Raw genomic sequence first — 24,205 nt, 5'->3', positions numbered from 1 at the left:
GCGCTCCCTTTCTCTCATACGGAGTATACTTTATACATAAAATATATATTGGTGTACCTTGCATAACTGAATAACCTTTACGGCACAATAACAATTCAATACATTTATGGTCTCTACAGTATTTGGATTTAATAATTTTCATGTGGGAAAAGGCTGACTCGCATAAATAAGTAGAGCCGAATAATGCAGTCAAGGAGCTTTTGAATTCAGCCGAGTGAAAAATGACGGCTGTCCGATTAACTGCGATTTTAGTTCCCTTTCCTTTCTCTTTTTCAGATCACGTTTTGGAAGGAATTTAGTTTCATAGTTTTTATGAAGTGCCTTTCCACATTTTCCTTCTTTGGAATAGCAATGATAGATTGACAGATCAGACAAATGCACTTTGGTTGTGACATTGTGAGAAAAAAAATCCTCTTCCAATTCCGCATCCAGCCCATACCCTCCCCAAACAATTTTTTTTTAAAATCCCTTCTTTAGTCGATATAAATTGGAAGGCTAACTAGATCACAGCCAGAGTTTTACAGTATCTCGCGCGTTAGCTTGCGGGATGACCAGTGTCTTAGAAGAAAACAGATCTCAGACTGGCCGCCCTGTATGTCAATTAAGTGGCAAATGCCATAGGGAGAATATGTAGACTAACGTTTAAAAAAAAATTTTTGGAATGCAACGCAATGTACATGCACTATCTTTGCGATCTACCGGTCGATCGCGATCGACGCATTGGGCGCCCCTGCTTTAAAGAAATATACTACATTGTGAATACCACAGACCTTGGACAGATGTGGCAAGAGCTGTATAAAGAAGTGTCGTGCTTTGTGTGAATGACACTAGCAGTTCCATGGTCTTCTACCAGAGCATATCGGCAAATAAAAAAATAAAAAAAATGAATGGCTCTATAATGTGTTTAGCCACTCATGATTGATTCTTTTCCAAGTTGTTTTTCTGCCCAAAATTTCTAGAATGGGATTGATAGAAAAGGTGCCACAATATGCTTGCTTCTCACACCCTACCCTGCTCAATAGTATTTGACAAAGTTGCTTGTCATTAATAACAGTGGATTCTGTCCAGTCAAAAACACAGCTATCCTGCTCAAGCAAGGGATCTGTGAAAAAGATGATGGCCTGAAAAAAAATCTGAAGTATTGCATAGTACTGCAAATATTTAATTACAGAAATTGGTGAAAAGTACCACAGGGAGCAGTTGTTACCTTTTCTATTATCAATTCTATCCATCCATCCATCCATCCCTCTTTCCCCAACCCACTTATCAAGGGCAGGTGTATTGCGAAATCTGTATCTTTTCAAGTAAACTTAATATATTCAAGTTACATTTGGCTAGTATTCCCTTTCATTCCATGGCCAGGTCAGAATCTGAGTTTGGCTGTTGCCTGGAGTGGTAACTCCGCTACTCCAGCATAGCATTTTCCAGTGTGGCAATGTTGCGTTGTCTCTCCATAACCTAAACACACCCTCTTGTTCTTCAGTTTACACTTTTTTTCTCCTCCATGCAATATTAATAAAGTGGAACCTCGGTTCACGACCATAATTCATTCCAAAACGCTGGTCGTAAACCAATTTGGTCGTGAACTGAAGCAATTTCCCCCATAGGATTGTATGTAAATACAATTAATCCATTCCAGACCATACAAACTGTATGTAAATATATATATTTTTTAAGTTTTTAAGCACAAATATAGTTAATTAAACCATAGAATGCACAGCGTAATAGTAAACTAAATGTAAAAACATTGAATAACACTGAGAAAACCTTGAACAACAGAGAAAACCAACACTGCAATAGTTTGTGCTATAGCGCTACCAACCGCTGGCTAAAAACACTTTTTTTTAATGAGTTTTAAGCACAGGGAAAAAAATTAACATTTTGAAAAAAATCCATAATTTAATAAACCACCAAGAAAAGTAACATTGCAACAATGTACACTACGAACCGATCGCTGTAAACAGAAGTGAAAACAAAACCAAGCCCAGTGCATTCTTTACTTGCCTTCCTACCTTATGCGTCCAGCTCTCTCGCGCGCTGCTTGTGTGTTTGCGCGCCTCTGTCTCACGCACTGCCTGTGTGTGTGCGTGCTTCTCAGAGACTGAACACGTACAAACCGAAAGATCTTGTTCGTATACCGAGTGTGTGGTCATGAACCGAGGCAAGTTTGGCAAACATTTTGGTTGTAAACTGATTTGTACGTGTACCGAGACATTCGTGAACCAAGGGTCCACTGTACTGTGTGTTAACCGCCCCACAAGATCCAGTTCTTTACACATTTCTGGATATATTTTGTGTCAACACTAAAGCTGTTTACACATAGCTGCGACCTTCATTGCAGAAATGGATCTAAACCAACCACAAGCCTCTGGCTCATCCAAGATGCAATATCTATTGTTTTTAATTTTCCTCAGTGTGCCCCTTTTAGTTTTTGTCTATGTCCAGAATGAATATTGGTAACTTTGTTCTCAGCAAGGCTGGGGAATTCTGAATAATATTATTATAACCTTTCCAAAACCTCACTGAAAGGACATGAGGACTGTTCATCCCTTACTTTTTATCATGTCTTTAGTGGAGTGGAGGGCTTGAGTAATTGGTCATTAGAGCTATGTTGTCAGGTGATTTGTCATTCTAGTTGAGGAGTCAAAAGAGCAGTAGTTCAAAATATAGACACTTGTTTCGATTCTTACAGAAACTCACCTGAAACAAGTATATTGCAACCGACTCCTTAGGATGGAATTTATTGGAAAGTTGCACCATCTGAGCTTAATACCTGCAAAGCTTTGAGTAGCGATCAGATTTTGTATTTGTTGCATCTGAACCTAGTGGTAACTTGCTCTTAGTAGGAATATAAACAGCTCCGGAGTCCTGCTCCCACTTTCCCTGGGAGACATACACAAATGCATTATTTCTTTGTGATCTTAAGTTTCTTAAGCGTCCATTTTAATATTTCCCACTCTTCCACTGTGCAGCTCATTTCTGAAATTTGGACACTTGGATTTGTAAAGGTTAGCTATATACCAGTGTGGTTGTTTCTTTCATATGTGACTGATTTCATTAACTGTGCAATCTCCTCGGATGTAAAATAAAGAAAAAGTTTTGCTTTTTAATGGAATGACTCACTTTAATTTGGAGTAAATTACGAAAAAGTAAAGATGTTTTGAAAATAAATGCATAATTGTAGAAACTGACATGTTCCCCATTTAAAAAAAAAAAAAAAAAAAAAGTATCTGCATGACAACAGGAAAAGCCATGATGTAAACATAATTTTATTGAAAATTACAACAAACCTAGTTAGTGTGACAAATATTAATCCAAATACAAATTTGCATTTGTAATGTGTTAAATGCATAATGTTAGGAACAGCCTATGTTGTGAAGTACGAGGTTTTTATGCCTGTCTGCGTGCTTACCGAAAATTCCATATTAGTAGAAGGTTCTTTATAACAAAGGGGAATATTTTTGATATTATAAGTAAGGTTTTTTTTCCCCTTTCATATGTAATTTATGGTTTCTTGGAGAAAACTGCAAGAAGCAGAGCTATTCAAGCTATTCATTGATCTGTTGAAATTTGTTTTATTCATCTCCTTTCAAAATGAAACCTTTTTCATATATAATTCCTATTTTTAATAATTTCTGAAATCAGTGGACTGACAGACTGCCTTTGTTTGTTTATTTAGCTGTTTGTGAAAGTTTTTGTTTGACATTTAGGCAAAGCATACATTTTGTTGTAAGTTGTTCCTGTCATATCCCAATATCGCCAGTCTGTCATTTGCTGCTGAAGAGACGCCACCACAGTAAGAATCATGCTTAATTTAGAAAGTTTGATTTCATACTTGTGATCTAGGTTATATTTGCTTGTAACACAGTTTTAACATTAAGTGAGGCATATGTTAGCACTAAAAGTAATTATCTGATTTTTGAAAATTTGAGAAAGGATAACCCAAAAATAGACACTTTACAGCAAACCTTGTTTCTTAATTCTTACCTAACCTTTATTTATTCATTTTCCAAAGCACTTTTGCTTTAAATGGGCAAGCCTGGCCAAAATGCTGATTGTATCTGCTATGCCTTTATCAATAGGTAATATTTGCAAAATTCTTTTTGGGATCAGCGACCTTTAACAAGCTGGGGCTTGGACATCCATACACTTGTTCATTTTAGTACTCCATGGTGTCACAAGAATTCTTCAGGGAGGTGCCCATCTTCATTTTTGGTTGTATTTATTTGAATTCAGAGTATTCTGCCATAAACTGGTGCTTATTGTTCTTTTGCAAGTGTTGAACACTTAAGGTTATTTCTTTGAGTATAATATGCAGATAATGCAAGTTCACGTCTGCTGTTGAGTTTGGTGGGAGTCCACCTCCTTTTTCATGCTGCTCTGTAGTTGCACAGCTATTAAGCTAATTGAAAAATTCCTTGAGGTAACCTTTTGTCAACCTAGGGTGAATGTGAAATGCCAGTCCTTTATTCCATCCCACACATCGGTTTGGGACCAATGTTTAATGGTCTATTACCATAACACACATGTCTCTCATATTTGTGAGGAGTATATGGAGTAAACCCACGTGGAACCCAAGCATTTAGATTTATGAGGCAGCAAAATACATTGAAGTTAATAGGGAAGGAGGAGCTGAACTAGTTTTGAGTGGATTATGGATTAATGGTGCAATGGTGTTTTAGCTGTCCTTGAGGGCTTGGGAAATGCCTGCCAACTATCCTTGACTAATTACTATGGCCACAAATGTGATATGTGCTATAAGGCAGCACTGTTAACAACTGCACTATCATGCCTCTGACAAAAAAAGACTCTGGTGAAATGAATACCACTAACAAAATACAGCGAATAGCCTCAAACTAGCAATAAGTAAATAAAATATAGATCATTACACTCAACGAGGCTATGCCACACAACACTGTGACATGGGACTGGCTCATTCCATTCTTTGAAGTCGCAGCTCAGGGTGTAGCTGAAATGTCTTTTGTTTCCCATGTATCCGTTCATATGCTTCACGCTTTCTTCTTCCATCAAGAAGAAACGCCTTGTAAATAGTAATGCATCTTTTACTATTATTTAACCGGGCTTCCTTTGTTTTCAGACTAAGGGGTTGGGGGCTCTCCTTTTTAGGTATGTTTTGACTAGCATTTGTGTCACATGGCTAATTGCAGTGCCACATGGCTAATCAGCATGCATTAAGTATCATTGGCACTGAGAAAGCTCATGGAAAGGAGGAATTTCCAGGAGAACATCACACTGTATATTTGCTTTGTAAAAAACACTTTGCCGAATTTTGCTGATCAAGCACTAATGTGTAGATTCCTATTTTTGTGGAGGACTGTTACGTGTTACGTTCATTAAAGCACTTTTCAGCTGTTTGTTTTAAGCAGTTGTGTAAGAATCATAATTTTATAATGCTTTACTGACACACCATAACTGAAGAACAGGCAAAATATTGATAATCTATTAAAGTCTACATACAGTACAAATGTTCATTTGCTTGTGTATTGTTAGCACTGTATTCCTCTTGCTATTCTGAATAGACATGCAAGTAAGAATTTCATTCTACTATGTACATGTGGCAAACATGAACCTGACATGCCTTTCTGAACCAAATATCCTGAGATTAGATGGTGGTCCCTGCTACTGGGTACCTACTTGACCATGAGAGCGTCTCTCAGTGCTATGTACCAATGTGGTTAGTGTAGGGTTTCAAGAATTATAGACAAAGGGGAAATGGGCTGAGTTGTTTTACAATATAACATTTTGACACTTTGACATTTTAGGGTTCATTTTTTGTTTTCAATGAGGTTCATTGAAATTCCAATTTTTTTAGGAGTTTATATTGAGTGTTGGTCAAATATTGGACACATTTATAAGAGTTATTGTTAATTTTATGAAGTAATTCATGTGTAATTCTTAAACAAGTAATTTATTAACTATGGTTTATTAAACATTGTATATTTTTTAAAAATGTTGCACCATTCATTGCTTTTAATAGCAGTGTTCATGAAGTACTTAGTATCTGCTGTCAAAAAAAGGTATTGGTGCATTCCTGATGATCTCCAGTTCAGACATGTTTCAGGATTGTGCTTTGAGGGCATCGTCATACTACAGTTGGCTGTTTCTGAAATGATTTTATTTTTCTAGAAACTGACCAGTTTGTTCAGTTGAGTCTTGTACTATTGAAGTTCATTTTCATTCACCAGAATTGGGGCTAATTAAGCAAAAAGCTGTCATTTTACAGAATCAATCATACTGTAGTGAAAGAAACTGATAACAGTTTCCTTTAAGCCATTGTCTTTTCAGTGAAAGGGAACTCTTAACAAGGTGAAGAAATGCCACCTTAACTGAACAGCACAGCCTGAAGATCAAATTAACTGATATGTCCAGTAGAGAAGAACTAACCTGAAGAATCGTTGACCACAAAGCACAGATAAAGTGGGTCTTGCATTTTTGAAAATAATTTGTAGCATGGGCATGGCTCTTCTTAAAGTTGTTAAAGCTTTTTAAAATCCTGGCCCTGAGGTTGGTGTATTCAAATAATTCTCTATACATTCATGGCTTTAGTTACAAGTGTTGTATAATAAATTCAGCACAATCTATTAGCTTTACTGTTCCTGACTGACTATAACAGGGTTTTGTATAAAGAGATGCAGTCATATCCCTGAAATATGTGATTTTTAGTAAAACGGTAATCGGGAGCCCAACAAGCTCCTGATTATTGCAGATGGCTGAGATGTAATTTGTGTAACCAGAATGAAACATTGACAGTTTGAGTTGCACCAGTTAAGATTTAAGTAATGTCATTTGCTCTTTAAATTTCAATTTCAAAGTTTTTGTTGGGATTTACACACGCATCTATGGCAGACCTGCACTATCTGTTGTAAGGGCCTATCCTTGATAGTCTAACTGTGCTTTGCATCAAGATATACATCATTTTATTATAAATGAAGACCCGTTTAGGTCCAGTAAAATTTAGGTATGCAAGTACACAGTTTGTCTTATACATTTTATACAGGCATGTTATTTTCCATTTTTATTAATTATGTAGTCTGTTTTCTCAGTTGTTTTTACTACTTTGTAAATTCAGTAATTCACTCTGGCTGTTTTTTAAATACTGGCCATTTGTGCTGTGAAATTTTTACTGTCTAATGCCCACTTCAAATGCATGCAACTGAAATTATTAGTCATCTTATTAAAAAGTACTGTAATTTTGCCCTATTGATTGGGACTTGGTCTGACCCGTTTGAAGAAAATGTCTCATTAACTTAATGTAAGCTTTTCCTTCTACAGAACTTTGCATCACTTTTTGTTATTCAAAAATCATTTCATTTAGGGCACTTAATAAAGGAAATGGCTCTCCAGTAGTTAAAGCTTTCCTGATTTGCATATGTGCAAATATTGTGTGTCCCTGGAAAAAAGCAGGATTGGACACTAGGCAAATAGCTGAAGTTACAGCATGGGATATTTACATTGGAAATGGGCTCTGCATTGTCACAGTGGGTGCCTTCTTCCAGAAAGTTTACCTTTGTCTTATAGCACTGTGTGTCAGCTGTTTGCTTCTTTTTCCTCTCTTGGCTTCAAAGTCATCTTCTTTGTAAAATCTAATGACAACTTTCTCTTCACACTCTAGGATGAAACTGGTGCCTATTTAATAGACAGAGACCCCACATATTTTGGTCCAGTTCTAAATTATCTGAGACATGGGAAACTTGTCATCAATAAAGATTTGGCAGAAGAAGGTTTGTTCTTTGTTTTTAAGCTAATAAGTTACATTTGGTTCATTTAAAATAAAAATATAAATGAAGGTAATGTGAAAGTACATGTTTCAAGAAACATGCTTGGCAGTTGACATTGTCTGTCAGTCCTACATCAAAAGACCAACAGTAGATTGTGCTGGACATGCTCAAGTGACCGGACAGAGAATAATCAGTTTGAGCAGAGAGACTTAGCCATCATCTGCACATCCCAGTAGGATCTAGAAGGAGGCATTATTCATCAGAAATATTAGTAATGATGCATCCTGGCATCACGATGGCAAATATTTTCTTTGTGGATTTATTGGAAATTGAGAATCCCAAAAACCTTGTTGTCCTTTTTCTTTTATTTTAGGAGTCCTGGAAGAAGCAGAGTTCTATAATATTACATCCTTAATAAAATTAATAAAAGACCGGATAAGAGAGCGAGACAGTAAAACATCTCAGGTTTGTCCAATTCATTTACTAAGTTTTGCTATATATCATTGTCATATGAGCTTTATGTACAAGTACATATATTCACACTAATTGCACTTTTCATTAAACCATTTAGATTAGGTATATTACACTTGATGTTCTTTCAGGACCAGTGCTTCGGATAATTCACCAGATTTGCCAGCACACTGTTTGATTGCCAATTACCTTTGTACTGATTACACTTGCTATGTATATTATGAAGCAGAAATGACTATGCATAACATGGAGGCTCTCTGAAGAGAAACAACATGTGTGCAATGTGCTGCGGCCATAAGTAGTCCTATTACCCTTGTGTGTGAGTGATTTGAGTGTTCCTTCAGTGCTGCTTGTATTGTGAATGATCCATATTGTGTACTTATCACTGGTAGACTCAGTTGGTGTGCCCCAAGCACTATTCAGAGCTGATCACTACAGCAAAAAACTTTAATTTTTTTGTTTCAATATTAAACAATTCAATCTTAACATTTCAGACATTTTGTAACTTTTTTTTTAAAGTTTTGTTAATGCTGAATTAAGCCCTTGACCTTCCTCCTCTCTAGCTCCACCTGACCCCATATATATCAAGGTATCAAGTGGAGTTATATTTATTAACAGAAATCACATGAATTCTGCTTTTTGCTGTCACTTTTTAACCATCACTGCTAGTATAGAATAAGAATGTTGTTTTCATGGCCAAACTGATTTATTTGGCATGTTTCTACATCTGGGGGGAAAACATCCTGCTAATGTATTGTAAGCATTCAGTGGGCGAGTGTGACCTCAGAATACTACTTTGTATAGAAATAAATGATCAGGAATGTGCTATGGACAATTTGTTAAGCATTGCTTAACATGTGCTTCCTCAAATATTTTGAATCTCAGTTTTTACAATAGCCCTTCAACAGAAATTTAGCCACTTGTCGAGATAAATCGCCGTGTCTTCCTTTTCACACTGTGGCTCATTTTCTATACTTGTTCACCAGGTTCCTGTGAAGCATGTGTACAGAGTCCTGCAGTGCCAGGAAGAAGAGCTGACCCAAATGGTCTCAACAATGTCAGATGGTTGGAAGTTTGAACAGGTATGAACTTAAAATTTGAGATTTAAAAAGATTATTTTAAAGTCACAGTGCAGTCAGTGTAGCATATGTTATAAAGAAAAACACAAATACTTTCTTAAAGCAGTTAGTACAGCCCGTATAGCATCTGGTTACAGGTTGAAACTCCACTGCTGGCTTCTTAACCTGTTTGAATGAGTGTTTACTAAAGTCATTGACAATGCTGTACACCATGGAAGTGTCTGTAAACATTCAGACACAATCTCTTTGAAGAAGTCAACTGTAATAATGCTTTCACATGATGGGAAATAGGAATTTTCCAGTGGAAAATTTCATGTGAACTCCCAGTGGGACAGTGCTGCTTGAATTATCTCGAGTGGGGGTGAAATATTGACTTTTCATCTCATTTTAATAACATAAAATTAAAAAAAAAGTCTGAAAAAAATAGTGATTAAAGTATATTTAAAGCACTGCAATACACTGTTTTGTTTTTGCTCATTTTTACAAAAAATAAAATAGAGGTTTAATTCAATTTTGTGCCGACTAAATCTCAAATTCATAGCCTTGTTTCTCCCTGAACAGCAAGCAAAAATTCCTGTGACCACAACAAAGAGGGAAGTTGACATCACAAGTGGTAACTCCAAAAATCCCCATAGAACACATACCATGGCACAAGTCAATTTCTGATTTTTATTGACCTCTTGCCTTTATTAAATTTTCCCTGCCTCCCATGTTCTAAGGCATCTGCAGTACTGCACATGACTTTAAATGTCCAAGCTTTTAAAGAGTCCTTTCTTGCACAAGACCAAAGCTTGCTAAAATGTAGCCGAGCATCACAGTTCTCTAGGATTAGAATAAAAAGCTGTCTCCTGTTTTCAAGTAAATTATTCATGTGTTTTAATTATTGTAGGACCTATAGCCCTAGTTGTCTGACCAGGAACAGTGTTTTCTCGCATGATGATTTTGGTTGTAAATGTGTATTGGTTCCTGTTCTCATGTTTGTTAATTGAATTTCTTTATTTTGTGTATCCGTATTAAAGGGCACAACAGTAGTCCCACTCAACCCATCTGTACATAGACAATAAACCTCCGCATGTTTCAAGAATGAATCTGTCTTTGTAAAGGAGGCAGGAGGTTCTGAAACATCACTCAGTTTTTTCCAACCCCAAACATCTCTCTTACCCTATCCCACAAATGCATACTTGGTAATTTTTGTTGTTGAGGTACTTTTGTAAAGGTGGCATAACTGATTTTCCTGCATTAGTGTATCAGCTTAAGATTCTAAAAATAATTACAAGGTCTCTGACATTTTGGCTGCGTTTGCCGTAAGTGATTTTGTGCTTTTAATTACTCCCCACCACTGAAAAAGACACTTTCAGCTGAGAGTGTTACTATATCCCATCACATTAAAATGTCATGGTGCAATAAAAATGCATCACACAAATGAATCCGTATGATGGTAAACATTTGTCCCCAGCATTTAACCCTAAAGTGTTTTTGGGGGAGCTTCATCTCCTAGCTATTCATTAATTGTCCTGCTTCTAGCCTAAAGGTGAGAAACCTTGATGGTAAACTTTGTCTAGGGATGGTTGCAGACGGCAGCTGTCATGTGAACTCAGGAGACAATATGGGCCTGTAGGTGTGATTGGAGAAAGGCTGTGTTCTGCTATGTGGTTTTTTGCCCAGCAGCGTTATGACTACTTATTTAAACATTGTAAATTTAGAATTCTAAAAACTGACAACTTTCATCGGTATTTTTGTTGAGCTGGAGATTAATTGTAGTGAGGTGATGATAGCTTTATCAGAATTTACTTTGTGTGTTATGCATGTTTTTGGTTCTCCTAGTTTGCAATTTCTCAATATTTAGTCAAGACTTGTAACATTTGGTGATTATTTGCCTCCCATTGCCTTGGTTTTATCTATAGACTGTTCAATAAAAAAAATCACCTTGTGAAACAGTGTTTCCTTCAGCCAAAAGGATTTTTGCAATTGTGGACTTAAAAAAAGGAATTCCAGTCAGCTAGTTTTCATTTATAGGGATGTGCTTTACTCCATTGCTGGAGTGGGATTTAAACAAGGGCACATTAGTAGTAATATTTGCATCTGTAGCTTATGCTCTGGCACAATGGCACTAGTTTCCATTCCTTGAATTGTTGCACTGCAGTCTTAGTTTACTGACTTTTGTAATGCCATTGGGAGAATAGTATTCTTAAGTGGCATGTGTCTTTACTGTGTTTTATGCCCGGTCATTGCTTAGCGCCGCCTTGAATTGTGAGGCTTGTAAGTTTATTTTTTAGTAATGGCCTCCTTAAACATGGCAAGTAAACAGTTTTTGTTTCTATACACTTCTATTATCTGACTATAAGCATGTCCCAGGCAGTGGTAAACCCTTCCTTATAATTCAGTGTTTGATATTGACTGACTTGCTAAAATTTTTTTATTCATTTTTTTGAAGAAAATTTCCCATTTTAGTGAGTGATCACAGCTGTGTTGTGGTATGTGTGTGTGTGGTTTTTCTCTAACTGACTTGGACATCTTGGACTTCATGCATAATGCCGTGCATAGAATTCACACTAAAACATACCATACGAGCAAAACTGGAAATGTGCGTATGCACAAAAAGTTCAGATGCATAGAACCGTGTGTTCACCTAGTTCCATTCAATTTCCTTTTATAAATCCCAATCAACATCAGTTTTAATGCACATGCATGCTCCTACAGCTCCACCCCGACTCCTCCCTGACTTTTGCATATTTGAATATGCAAATCAATATAATTAGCCCTTTCCATTCAGTGTTTTGTTAAAAGACAATTGCAAAAGCATATCGGGAGTGGGGGGGAGAAGAATTTCAGCGAATATGAAGTGTTTGCTAGGCAAAACATACTATTTGTTGGCTTAAACAGTGGTATAAGCAACAAAAGGAAATTGGAGTGGTATAGCATGGTGGAGACACTCAAGTTCAAGTTGAGAAAGTCGCAGTGCCCAAAATAAAATAAAAATAAAAGTGGTCAGATATCAAAGTCGACATGAAAATGTGAGTTGCAGCCCGCTGTTTGTTTATTCTGTTTCAGACAATATTACAAAAGCTGACCCCTGTGTCAAAGATGCTACTCCACACACCTCTGCATTGGAAACTACTGGACGACCATCTGGCTGTGTGCTGACAGATGCTGTTCTGGAGTGACAAAATGCAATAGTGGATGCTTTTAAGAGATGTGGCCAATGAACTAAGGAATATAAGGGATGTACTTTATGATACTGACCACAAATTAAATGAGTTGGTTAAAAAAATAAATACTGCATCTCTAATTACATTCAAACAAAGTTGTAATTCTGTCTGATTAGGTTGATAAAGGTGCCTTTATAGTGTGGCTGTGGCGACAGGTGCCACAATGGATAGATTCTCTGGTCATTACAAGGCTCTTGTGACTTGCTGTGTTTAAAAGTACTGTTTGCCTTTTCCTGTTTTAGTTGGGGGGGAAAGAAAAAGGCCATGCAGCCGCGCAGAATTGCTGCTTTAATAGGTCCTCCTGCTATAGATGATGCAATACCAGCTCATTCTTTTGGTGATTCATCCCTGGCTGATGTATCTTGTCCAGAATCGTTGGAATAGCAATGTGCATGCAGTTGATCGCTCCGATTACATTTGGAAAACCAGACGTTGCTGCGAATTGCGCGTTGATGTTCAACCATAGTGTAAGGAAATCTTATATATTTGGATGACAAGCAGATAATACAGCTAGCATGGCATGACTCAGTGATGTTTGTGAAATACCCAATCGATCAGCGTGTTCACAATGAAAAGCTCCTGTGACTAAAAACCAAAGGGAGAACAGAACTTACAAAGGCCAACTTTAAGAAATTGTACTGCTCCTTTGGAAGGCTGGCACTAGTTCAGCACATGGTACCAAGAGGAAAGCAAAATCGACTTAGAAGGCAGTCATAATTGTCTATAAATGCGTGCCGTGACCTCTTCTGATTTTTTTTTTTCTTTTTCCCATATGCAATGTCTTCTAACAACGCTAAAGCAGCTATGGTAGTTGGAATGGTTTGGCTATTCAGTGCACCATTATATTGTTACAGAAATTTGTAAACGATTTGCAGTTAGTATGTTTCATAAATCCTGTGTCATGTGCGTATGTACTGTTGATGTACTGAAGATGAGTGCCATTGTGGAACTTTGCATACCTAAGAGAGGAGTAAAAAAAAAAACAGTTACCTTTTAGTTTGAGTTTTGAAATGGTAGGCTCCTTTCAGCTTGTGGCCTTTGTTCAGGTACTGTAAGTGCCATATGATTTTTTTTTAATTTTTTTGTTTTTTGTGGGGGGCGCCTGTATGCACTGGCCAGTGGCAACTTTATTGGTGAACTAAATGAAAGCTACTCTAGTTAAAAATCAATAAATAAAAATCTGGTGTAAGTGGATGGAGAAATAAGTAAAAATGCACATGCACAGATATGAGAAAAGATGAAAGTGCTGTTTGAGGAGAGCTAGCCTCCAGCCATTTATTCAGCAGGTATGTGTCAATTGTATATCCAGCATAAATTTTCAGATTTCTCTGTGTTTGGAATTTAGCCCCATACTAATAAAGTAGCAAACATTTTTTAGACAATTTTTCTAGTGTTTTTTTTACAGGTGGAGAGGTGGGCTCCGGTGTCATTTTGAAACCAAGTGATCCAACTATGTGCTCTGATTGGTTGTTGCAGCTTGTCAGTATAGGCTCCCCGTACAGCTACGGGAGGGACCACCAGTCAGAATTTCTGCTGATTGTGTCGAGGGAAGTGAAGGGAGAGGAGACCGGTTTCCAGAACCGCAGCAGTGAGGTGTGTCCCACCATTCCCACAATTCCCTCTTCAACTTTATCTGCATGGCCTTCCTGACTTCCTGCTTCTTCCATTGCACTGTTGGCTTTTGGTTGTTTTGGACCTGTCAGTGGTTTTTCCATTAGCTCCAGTGGCACATGGCTTTATTTTCCTCCATTCATTGCTTTTCACTGTTTATTCTGCGTTGTCCAACTACTTTTGTAATTATATAAAAAAAAAAAGAAAAAAAAAAGAGAGAGAGAGGAGGCTCATGGTAAAATCCTTTGTAGTAATTATACTTCTAATTTTCATAAAGAGGGGAAACATCTACTTCTCATTGTATTTTAATGAATTCTTGGTTACATTCATACATAACAAGTATGTGTGTACTTAAATTCTGGAGTTCCTTTACAAATTGTTCTTCATTCCTTCTATACTAAAGTTGATTGTTTATTTGCAATCTTAATGCAGAAAGAAATAATCATTTTCTATACATTTAAATAATTGTTGACATTGTTAGACTAAGGATGAAAAAAGTTTATCTGTATGTACTTTTAAGCCTTAGATTTGTGTTCTTTTCAGCATTGTGTATCTCATCCTTGACACTTAACTGACCTTTATCAGTATTAACTTTGTCTCATGAATACATTTGTAATCACAAATATACAAATATTGTTAAATTTAACTTGTAATAGCTAATTTTTCCATGTATTAATGTTCCTTATACCCATATAACACACACTGTATTAAACGGTTGTTAAATGGAAACAAGCAAGAAAATTGGCAATAGATATCCAGAAACTAGAGACTGGGGCATTCCCAAAATATATGCATAAAAACTTGGGATTAAAAGACAGACTTAAAGCAGAACACTTTTGCATAATAAAATAAGAACAGTAAGCTGAATTAACTGTTGCACAGTTTAGGAATTTTAGATGAACATACAATACTGGTGGAAATTTCTGGGTGGAAGCATCAAGGAAAGTTCACGCTACCAAACAAAGTTGATAAAGACTGAAACTTTGCACAAATGAGCATAATAGAGATGCTACCAGTTGTAAGGAATATAGAGTTACAAAAATTGTAAAGAAAAAGGAAGGGGATACCTAAAGATAGAAAGATAGTGTAGGTGAAAGGATAAAAAGGATTGTTTCTAAACTTAGACCTCAGGGAGGTCTGCAACGTGTAGTAAATTAAAGGTCCCAAGTTGGCAGCAAGAGATGTTGCTTTTAGTGCTGGGAAGGGGAGAAGAGAGGGTAATTTAGGGGCACCCATACCAGCTTTGATGGCAGTCAAGGAAGACAAAAAAAATGGTAGGCCATTACCAGCTCTAACCTGGGACATTATTAGGACAACATATGGAAAGAATGTGATCTATCACAGATTAGGATAGAAAATCTATTGGATGGACTACTTTAGTTTAATAAGAATCTGAAAATTGGGGATTAAAACACCAACCATTGTTTATTTCAGGTGGAGGTGTTTGCAGAGCTCTTAAAGTGAGGGGAATGTATTCCAATCATTGGGATGATTCCTTAGTTGGAATGAAGGGCTATGTCTGGTGGATTTAAAAGGAAGTAGAAGGAGCATCCCTGAAAGAGCCAAGATGCATTATGAATTTAAGAGAGCAATAATCATGGAAGAGGAAGGGAATGTTTGAATCATATTAATGAAGACTTCACCAGATCCCATTGGTCTCACATAAAAGTATAAACATCTCAGGAGCCTGATGAGAGGGAATGAAGCCTGTCTCGTCATGGTTAATTAGGTTGTGAATTACCAGTTGCCGCCATATGGTTAGAGGTTAAGTTAATACTTAATACACAATTAATCGAAGAAATGGGTCGTTAGCTGGAATAATCTACTGGTTTGTTGCTGTGTTGTAATTGCAGGGTTACTGTGGCTGAATATTAGTGATTCATTTGGAAGCAGAAATGTATAATTTATAGGTAACGGGGGGATATCGGAGTGTTTCTAAAATGCTGAAGTTTCCGAGGTGGATACTTGCAGCTTAGGTGACAAAATTGTTCAGTCAAGTCAAGTAAGACAGTCTGAGAAGAGAGTTTCTCAAGAAACTGAGAATTATGCAGAAGAAGGTTGTGAGCTTTCATTGTTCTTCTTAGAATAGAAGTAGTTAATCTGCAGAGGATTGATGCAAGAACCTCATTTACTTTTTAATAGCTACAATAGACACAAATAAATAACCTCTACACAATTTTGGTGCCATTAATTTACCAGGTGTTGCAGTAGACACAAAATACCATCTGCAAGTATGAAATACCTGACTCTGGGCATATGAAGCAGCAAAGAGTTTATTTAGGTTTGACCATAGAAATCTGTAGTTTGTAATTAGGATCTACACCCCAGAGTGTAGTTCCTCCAGTGCTGAGGTTCTGTTGTAGTCTTTATTTATTTTAAGTTGGTGCATATCCACCTGATTTGGGATAAATGCTATCTTAAAGTCACAAGGGGCACATTTATACATACCCTTGTTGCCCTATATATTCAGGATCTCTGACAGAGTTGCGACATAGGGATATATCAAACCTGCATTGTGCAGTGCCAAGAGAAGACTCAAAAAAATAATTTGGATGATAACGGCTGTGTGTCAATAGAATGAGGCTAGTTTCAGTTTTGAGTATGACAATGAAGATGTCAATGATTGCATGGTAAAAATATAGTCATACCTCAAATGTAAATGATAATATAATGTATAAAATGACAGTCGTGAAGAATCTAAACCAACACAGGTTTACATAGTGATCTAATTGAATGAGCGATAGGCTGTTGGGGTGGCAAAATGCACGATAACGTCCTAGTCTCTTAAAGGGAAAATTTAGTTAATCACATATGAGAGGAGAAGGTGATTTTCTTTTGCTCTAGTTCAAGTAATACACAGCAGAACCTGCCATACTTGTCAAAAAATGTCTACCATGCAGACTGTAGTGAAATAGAATGTGCTATGGGGAGTAGCTCTTCTAAAGTCTGACCTTTTAGCCCACCAGAAACGTAGTTTCCTGTAATAAATTCTGTTGTGTCACACAAGCACCCTAAACATCTTCCGTGTTGGATCCAAGGCCATGGATATTCAAAGTTAATATATTGTGGTTTGCCATAGGTGTGCAAAAAAAGAGAATATCCAGGAAGAATCAAAAATATCTACATAAAACCCTCCAGGAACAAACCCAACCCCGCAAATTTACCTGTGACCAGAAATCCCATCAACCAGAGAAGTGTCTAAAACATTGTGTGTGTGCGGCAGACCCTCACACACCACCCCTGCCTTAGAAAGCAGACAGTCTTGATGCATGTTAGGAGGACCCCAGAGCTGAAGATAGCAGTATATGGAAACACAAATTAAAAATAGAACTGAGGCAGCCATCTGCAGCTGGAGGTTGTGTTATGGTGGGGGGGAGGTAGAAAAAAGCCATGAACATAAAAGTATTGTGATAGAATATTCTTGAAACAAGTGAATAAACCAGCTTTTCTAGGTCTTGCACCGTATAGGAAAACTTCTTCGAAAAGTCTTATACACACATCATTCAGCCGCAACATTAAAACCACTGAGAGGTGAAGTGAATCACATTGATGGCTTTATTACAGTGGCACCTGTCAATGGGTAGGATATATAAAGCAGAAAGTAAACAGTTCTTGAAGGAGATGTGCTAAAAACATGAAAAATGGACAAGCATAGGGATTTAAGGGACTTTGACAAGGGCCAAATTGTCATGGCTAGATGACTGGGTCAGAGCCTCTCCAGAATGACAGGTCTTGTTCCTGGTATGCAGTGGGTAGTGCCTATCAAAGTGGTCCAGTTAATGATAAGTATTGCTGTTCTCATAGCATTGTTACTTGTCAAGACTGTTGACCCGTTATAGTCACTTTGCTCACTTATCCATCAATCTGCCCATTTCAATGGTGACTACATCAACAAAGTAGACCAAATTGTCCTTTCCTCAGCATCAGATTCCAAAAATTCCTAAGCTGTTCTTATGTTTTTCCCTGATAAATCATGATGGGCCATGCCTAATTGAGTTTCACTGGATACCCAAACTTGGTTGGTTTGTTCCAGAAGCTTTAGTTAAAAGGTTCATTGGGCAACCTACCTTGTTAAAGAGCATGAATACAAACTTTCTGAGAACTAAATGTTCACCCTGATCCTGTTACCTTTGAATTAGTGATACTTGTAAATTGTAAAAAGCAAAAGAGTGCATTTTTGTTTTTTTTATTTTATCCCATCTGTCTGCTTTTTGAAGTACTAGACAAAGCAAATGTTGACTAGTGCCACCTTTTATTGATCATCACATGAGCTTCTGAGATCTGTGCCATTCTACTGTGTAAATACAGCTTTGCATTTTACTAGCTTTGACAGGACCAAAAACAGAATTCAGACACCCACTCATTTGCCCACAGCAGTAATATGAGAAACGTGCTACTTGATGTTGCCACCAACCATGTAATTAGTTAAAGCAGTAATCTGCTGTTGTCTGTCTCAGCCTGCCCCCTCCATTGCCTGCAAATGAGAGCGTAGAGGGTTGTAGCGCTTTTCATGGCAATGCCAGAGGTGCACCCTGTTAACAAACTGTACCCCATTATTCTGTGATTGAGGGCATATGCTGTCCGGAGAAGAATCAAGTAGTGAGCTTGGCAAATAAAGAAACATTAATGGGCATATTTGCTTTCTGGCATGTGAAGAGACTCAACTTGTCTTTTTGCCCTATCCAGCAATTATGTCAAACTGTTCAAAAACATCCCAGGAGCGTAACTTGTATCAATAGCTTAGCTGTGTTATATAAAAACAAAAAAAAAACAAAACAGGTGCTTCAGCCTTTACTTGAAAATTGTAGGAACATTTGAGTTTTTTTTTTTTTTTTTACTATGCAACAAAGTCTAGTGTAACAACTAATATCAAAACATTTAGTCCAATACCGTCAATTTGTTCTGTGAGCTCTGAATCGTAAGCCTGTATGTCTTTGGACTAGCATACATGCTTATTCCTTGTTCTTTAACTAAAACTGCAGAATATAAATGGGTGTTTGTGTATGCAAATTCATACTTAGTGTCCTGAGTTCTCTGCCTCCATAATATAGGCAGTGTAGTGTATTGGCTAATGAATTGGTCCTTGTACTCTGAGTTTCCAGTTCAATTGCTGATCCTCTCTGTTAATGTGAACAAATTGTTTTACCTGCCTAGTACCACTTTTTTAAAAAAAGACTACAACTATTTCCACACTTTGGATTTGTACACCACACAGGGATATTGTTCACTATAAAGGTTGCATGAACAGAAAAGGATGTCAATAGTATGTAGAATATATCCTTTAAAATATATGAAAAGGTGCAAAAAGTTAATCACTTGCATTTGTTTCCATCCTTAATTTGATCCCATTGCTTCCCTGTGTATGTATGAGTCAAAGATCTAATTTTAAAAGATTGCATAACTAAAGGGATTCACTATGCATTCAACAAAAGTGTTCCTTAGTGGAACTCCCACAACATATATCGGCAGACACAGTAAAGGGCCATTCATGAGCTTTGGAGTGTATCTGGGTAATGAGGTGCTCTGCCATTTTTTTTTCTTTTCCATTCAGTTCTCAGTATCTCAAGGTGCCCATTTACTGTATTAGAAATACTCTTAGTGTGATGAAATGAATATGCCATACATCCCTTTTAAGGACAATATTTTAGCATTCCTGTTCCTCTGTGATAAAATCACTGGTGGATTTCAGCGAAGGTTTCCAAGCTAGCCGAGACAATGTCAAGTCATCTGGTTTGTATGATGTGTCCAAAATTGTATTTTCTGGTGGACTTTTGTATTTTGTTTTTTGTTTACCTAGTAATTCCCAGTACCTGCTAATGGAAACAAAAGGAATGTGAAATGTCTCGGTGATGCTTGTGTCATGAGTTGGTGAATGAGTTGTTAATGTGAGGGCTATTCAGCTGAGTGTGCACTACTTTCCATTTTGGGAGGCATTACCTCCACTGCAGGGTACAGTATAAAAGGTTCACTTGATTTATATCTGAAAGTCTACATTTAGTATGCATTCACAATACTTGACACTCCACAATTTTTGAGGGCTAATTTTATTATCAGTTTCGGTTAGTAATATTTAAAGACCAACAGATGCTTAGTTACATTTTCTTTTTGTGCTGTTTTGCTCTTGTAAAAGTATAGATATCTGCAGTCTAGTCTGTCACTATTAGTTTGTCCAAATTCATACAACTCAAATTGCACACACCATATTCCATTGATGCCTTAATAGTCTTTTTCCAACAATGCAGTTTTTCTATTCAGTTTCAGAAACAAAGACACAGCCTATGAAAATGGTGGTTTCCCCTCCGCAGTCTTCGCATTAGCACTTTTCATGTTGGAACAGAATAGTTCATGAAGATTGATTTTCTTTAAATTCTGACTGGTTACACGATAGATATTTGACAACATATCTAGCAGAGAATGCTGTATAAAGTGAGAAACACATTTTCATCCCAAGTTAACATGAAGTCTCCTTAACATTTCAGTTTTTTTTTTTTTTTTTTTTTCTCCTGTTGTCCCATCGTAGAGACTGCTGCACTGAAAGGTTCTTTCCAGTCATCTTTTGAAATGTGCTATAATAAATAACACTGGTGTGAATCATCACATGTTTAAATTGAATAGATTACTAATATTAAATACACTCCAGGTTTGTGTGTATATGTAGTTTTATATAAATTTTTCTTTGTCGCTTTGACTTAGTTCACTAGTAGTAAAAACCAACTGTTGTAACTATTCTTCAGGATTAGTGCAGAATATGCTAGAAGCCGGTTCTGTTTTTTTTGTGTTGGGAGCTACTAGGACTCTGGGCTTCACTCTTGTCTGTTTTCCTATAACAAACAGTTAACCTCCAGCAATTACCAAAGTGTTTGGACCAATTCCTTAAATGTTTCAAGTTCAGTCAAAGTTAAAACTTCAGAAGAAATTAACTGAAGCATGGTGTACCATGAGTATCCTCACAGGTAGAGCAGCATATGCCAAGGATACACTCTTACTGACTCTTCTCTGTTTAACTGTTTCTGTGCTAGCAGGTTCCTTTTCCCCTTCATTGGCTGACTGCTCAAGTATTTTGTTCCAAATATTCAGCTATTGTCTTTTTTTTTTCTCTCCCCCCCTATCCCCACACCCTAGCTGGTCAGCATTGGTTCTTCCTATAATTATGGAAATGAAGATCAGGCAGAATTTCTGTGCGTTGTTTCAAAGGAGCTGCATAACGCCCCATGTGGCACAAACAGTGAACCAAGTGAGAAGGCCAAGGTAAGATTCACACTCGTGTATGTTTTACAGGAATATGCACTACATCTTAGGTGGGAAGAATGTGCTCTTGAGGAATCGTCTTCTCCTGCTACAGACATACACGCTCCCACCTTACCAGTTTTCACAGTAATTTGCTCACCCCTCTTAAAGCAGTGGCTTAATTGACTTGCCCAGCCTCTATAAAAAATTTTCTTTGTGCTGAACAGCATTTTCTCACAAAAACACCCAATCTACCTTGTTTCCCATTCTCTCAGTATTTGTAAAATATAAAGTTATGGTTGACCTTCTTCAAAGTGCCACTTTCAGTTACACTTCTTTTTGACTTGTTCCAAATACCATACAGTTCTCTTTTTGAATAGCTTGCTCTCTCTCTCAAATGATCAAGCATACCAAACTAATGTATTTGTATGGCTAATAAGGGGCTGTGATGGACAGCCATGTGCTTCTGGTGGAAATCCCACTAATACTTACTAATAGAATTGCATTAGATAGGGAAATACTGCCTCCTAGTGGCTCCACAGTGCCCTCACTTTCTTGGATCACTTGCCACATTCTTACAATACATTTCCCCACAGAGCATACTGTATACCTACTTCCTGTTTTCTCTGTGACTTCTTCCTCCATGAACAGCTTTCTGCAATCCCAAGACATTGTGTGCATCTTTCCCAAACAAAACAGGCATAGTGAAAATACTACATGGCTTTATTGAAGTGCCACATGTTCTCCTAATATAACTGCATGAACATTAATACTGATAACCCCCTATACTAGTGGTGTTACAGGGCATTCTTTCACAGTCCTTGCCAGCTTGTCAATGTGTCAGTTTTTTTATCTATAGCACATCTCTACTGAAACAAATAGACAAGGATGTATCTCTCTTCTGTTTCTCAGTGTGTAACTGATACACTTTGGTCCTCTTCACATAGAAGTGGAGAGATTACTTTTAAATCAGTGGGATGCCTAGTAGTTGACTCAATAATACGCTCAATTTTAAAAGTTTGTCTAGTATTTTGAAGTTTTGTGCCACAAACCAAACTGCCATGTCATTTTACCAGGGAGCAGGGTGTGCTGAAAAGTCCTCCTACATGTATCCTTATTTTTATTTTTTTGTCTGTCTGTTTTTGTTACTCTTGCATGCTGCATGGTGACATTCAGAGTGAGGATGAAGAAACAGATTCTGATATGAATGACTCTGATTAATTTCAAACTGAAATGCCACGGTGAGCTTACTGCCACGGCTTTCTGACTCCTAGCAATCCCCATGGCTATCCCAGTATTCGTTCTTCCCACCACCCTTAGGTAGCACTAGGAGCTTCTGTGTTTCACAATTCTCACGTGTCACATTATTAATACTACCATGTCTTTTTTTTATTTTTTTCCCCCTCTCGCGCTCTTTCTCTCGCTCTGTCCCCCCCTCCTGCTTAATCCTTTAGACAGGTGTTAGGAAAGTGCAAAGTATTCCTGTAGAGTGATAATAGGGGAAGGCGGGTATGTAGGGAAGTCATTTGAAGTTTGTCAAACTAAAAATGTACTCCAAAGGAACAATTTGCTGTCGGGGGTTTTAATATTCAAAAGGATATGTGCCATATACTTCAGAAGACACAACCTGTGTGGAGAAAATTAAATGCATATTCTTGTTCTGGAATTGCTCCATTAGGGTTTCTGTTGCAGGACAGCCACCTTTCTACTGGGCTAGGACACACTGTGGCATGTGATTATAAACTGCATATCCATATTGATATTTTACTCTGAAGTGATTCCATGGTATGGTTATAATAGAAAGATACTATGTTGGATCTCTTTTTAAGGCATCTGATATTGCTGTGCTATCAAACTGTTATCTGGTGTACAGAATCAGTCTTGGTACACATTGCAGTCATATTTGAACTTGCATCCCAGCCCTACTTCACTCCCAAGATGGACCAATGAGTTTAGATCTGCACATTTAGCTTAAGAATTGGCTCTGCTTTCCCTTACCTACGTAATCTTTTTAAATGCTAGGGGTTTTTCACTTTGGAGACTTGCTAACGTGATGATAATTTATGTTTGAAAGTCAGGTTGCTTGGTTGTATGTGGTGCCCTCTTAATCTTGAATTTGAATTTTGAACAGCAGCAGCATCAGGAGAATTTGGGTAACAGGTAATGGTGTGGGCAAATGATACATTTTTTTTAAAACTGGTGGTGTAAATCTAATACACTTGGTCATATTTAACAAAGGAAACACATCAATGTTTATTTTCTTTACATAACTTGAATTAAAGAGCACTCAAAAATGCAGATTTACCCAATGTGCTGATTTTTGTTTTTCAGATTCTACAAGAAAGAGGCTCACGAATGTGAAAAAGTTCCATGGACGTTGCCTGTCTATGTATGCAAAATTAAATACGCAAAAAAAAACAAACATATCAGCAAGTCAAGGCTAGACTGTTCAGAATCTGCCTATATTACCATAAGGGGTTGATCTCAACATTATAGAGCCAAGAGCCCCACACTTCCTTGGTGTTCACCTCTCTGGACTATTTCTTAAAGTTAAAGACAGCATTTACTTCCTTGGAACAATTTGGGGTTGTGGTTTAATTTATTGTTTTGTATTTTTTGTGTGTGTGTGTGGGATGGGGTATGCGTGTGTGTTCAGAAGGGTAGGCAAACTACCAGACTGGATTGATTATCTTTCTGCCAGCACATCTCTGCAGTTTGCCTTTCCTTCCTTCCTTCAACATTTTGTGTTTTTTCCCCAGATCTTTTTTTTAAATCTGTAAATTGAAAAGCTACATGGATTGTAAATTTTCTTTTATATTAATTTGCTAAGTCTTTTGGAACTATATTTTTTAATATTTATGAAGAAAAG

The 24,205-nt window shown here is 37.2% G+C and overlaps 1 protein-coding gene across 2 annotated transcripts in view; it reads left to right on the top strand.

Annotated features, from left to right (window-relative positions):
- Window positions 1-23,744, top strand: part of LOC120542447 (BTB/POZ domain-containing protein KCTD5) — a 42,604-nt gene extending 18,860 nt beyond the window's left edge. The window contains exons 2-7 of one of the 2 annotated variants that reach the window (XM_039774934.1): window positions 7,634-7,742; window positions 8,113-8,204; window positions 9,197-9,292; window positions 13,975-14,091; window positions 21,232-21,357; window positions 23,668-23,744. In XM_039774934.1, the coding sequence (XP_039630868.1) occupies window positions 7,634-7,742; window positions 8,113-8,204; window positions 9,197-9,292; window positions 13,975-14,091; window positions 21,232-21,357; window positions 23,668-23,697 (570 nt within the window). In that variant the 3' untranslated portion in view covers window positions 23,698-23,744. The remainder of the gene's footprint in view (window positions 1-7,633; window positions 7,743-8,112; window positions 8,205-9,196; window positions 9,293-13,974; window positions 14,092-21,231; window positions 21,358-23,667) is intronic. The other variant, XM_039774935.1, reaches the window with a different exon arrangement.
- The last annotated feature ends 461 nt before the right edge of the window (window positions 23,745-24,205 follow it).

This window comes from Polypterus senegalus, chromosome 13 (assembly GCF_016835505.1).
Source record: "Polypterus senegalus isolate Bchr_013 chromosome 13, ASM1683550v1, whole genome shotgun sequence".
Classification (NCBI taxonomy): Eukaryota; Metazoa; Chordata; class Cladistia; order Polypteriformes; family Polypteridae; genus Polypterus; species Polypterus senegalus.
This window is presented reverse-complemented; position numbering and strand designations above follow the sequence as displayed.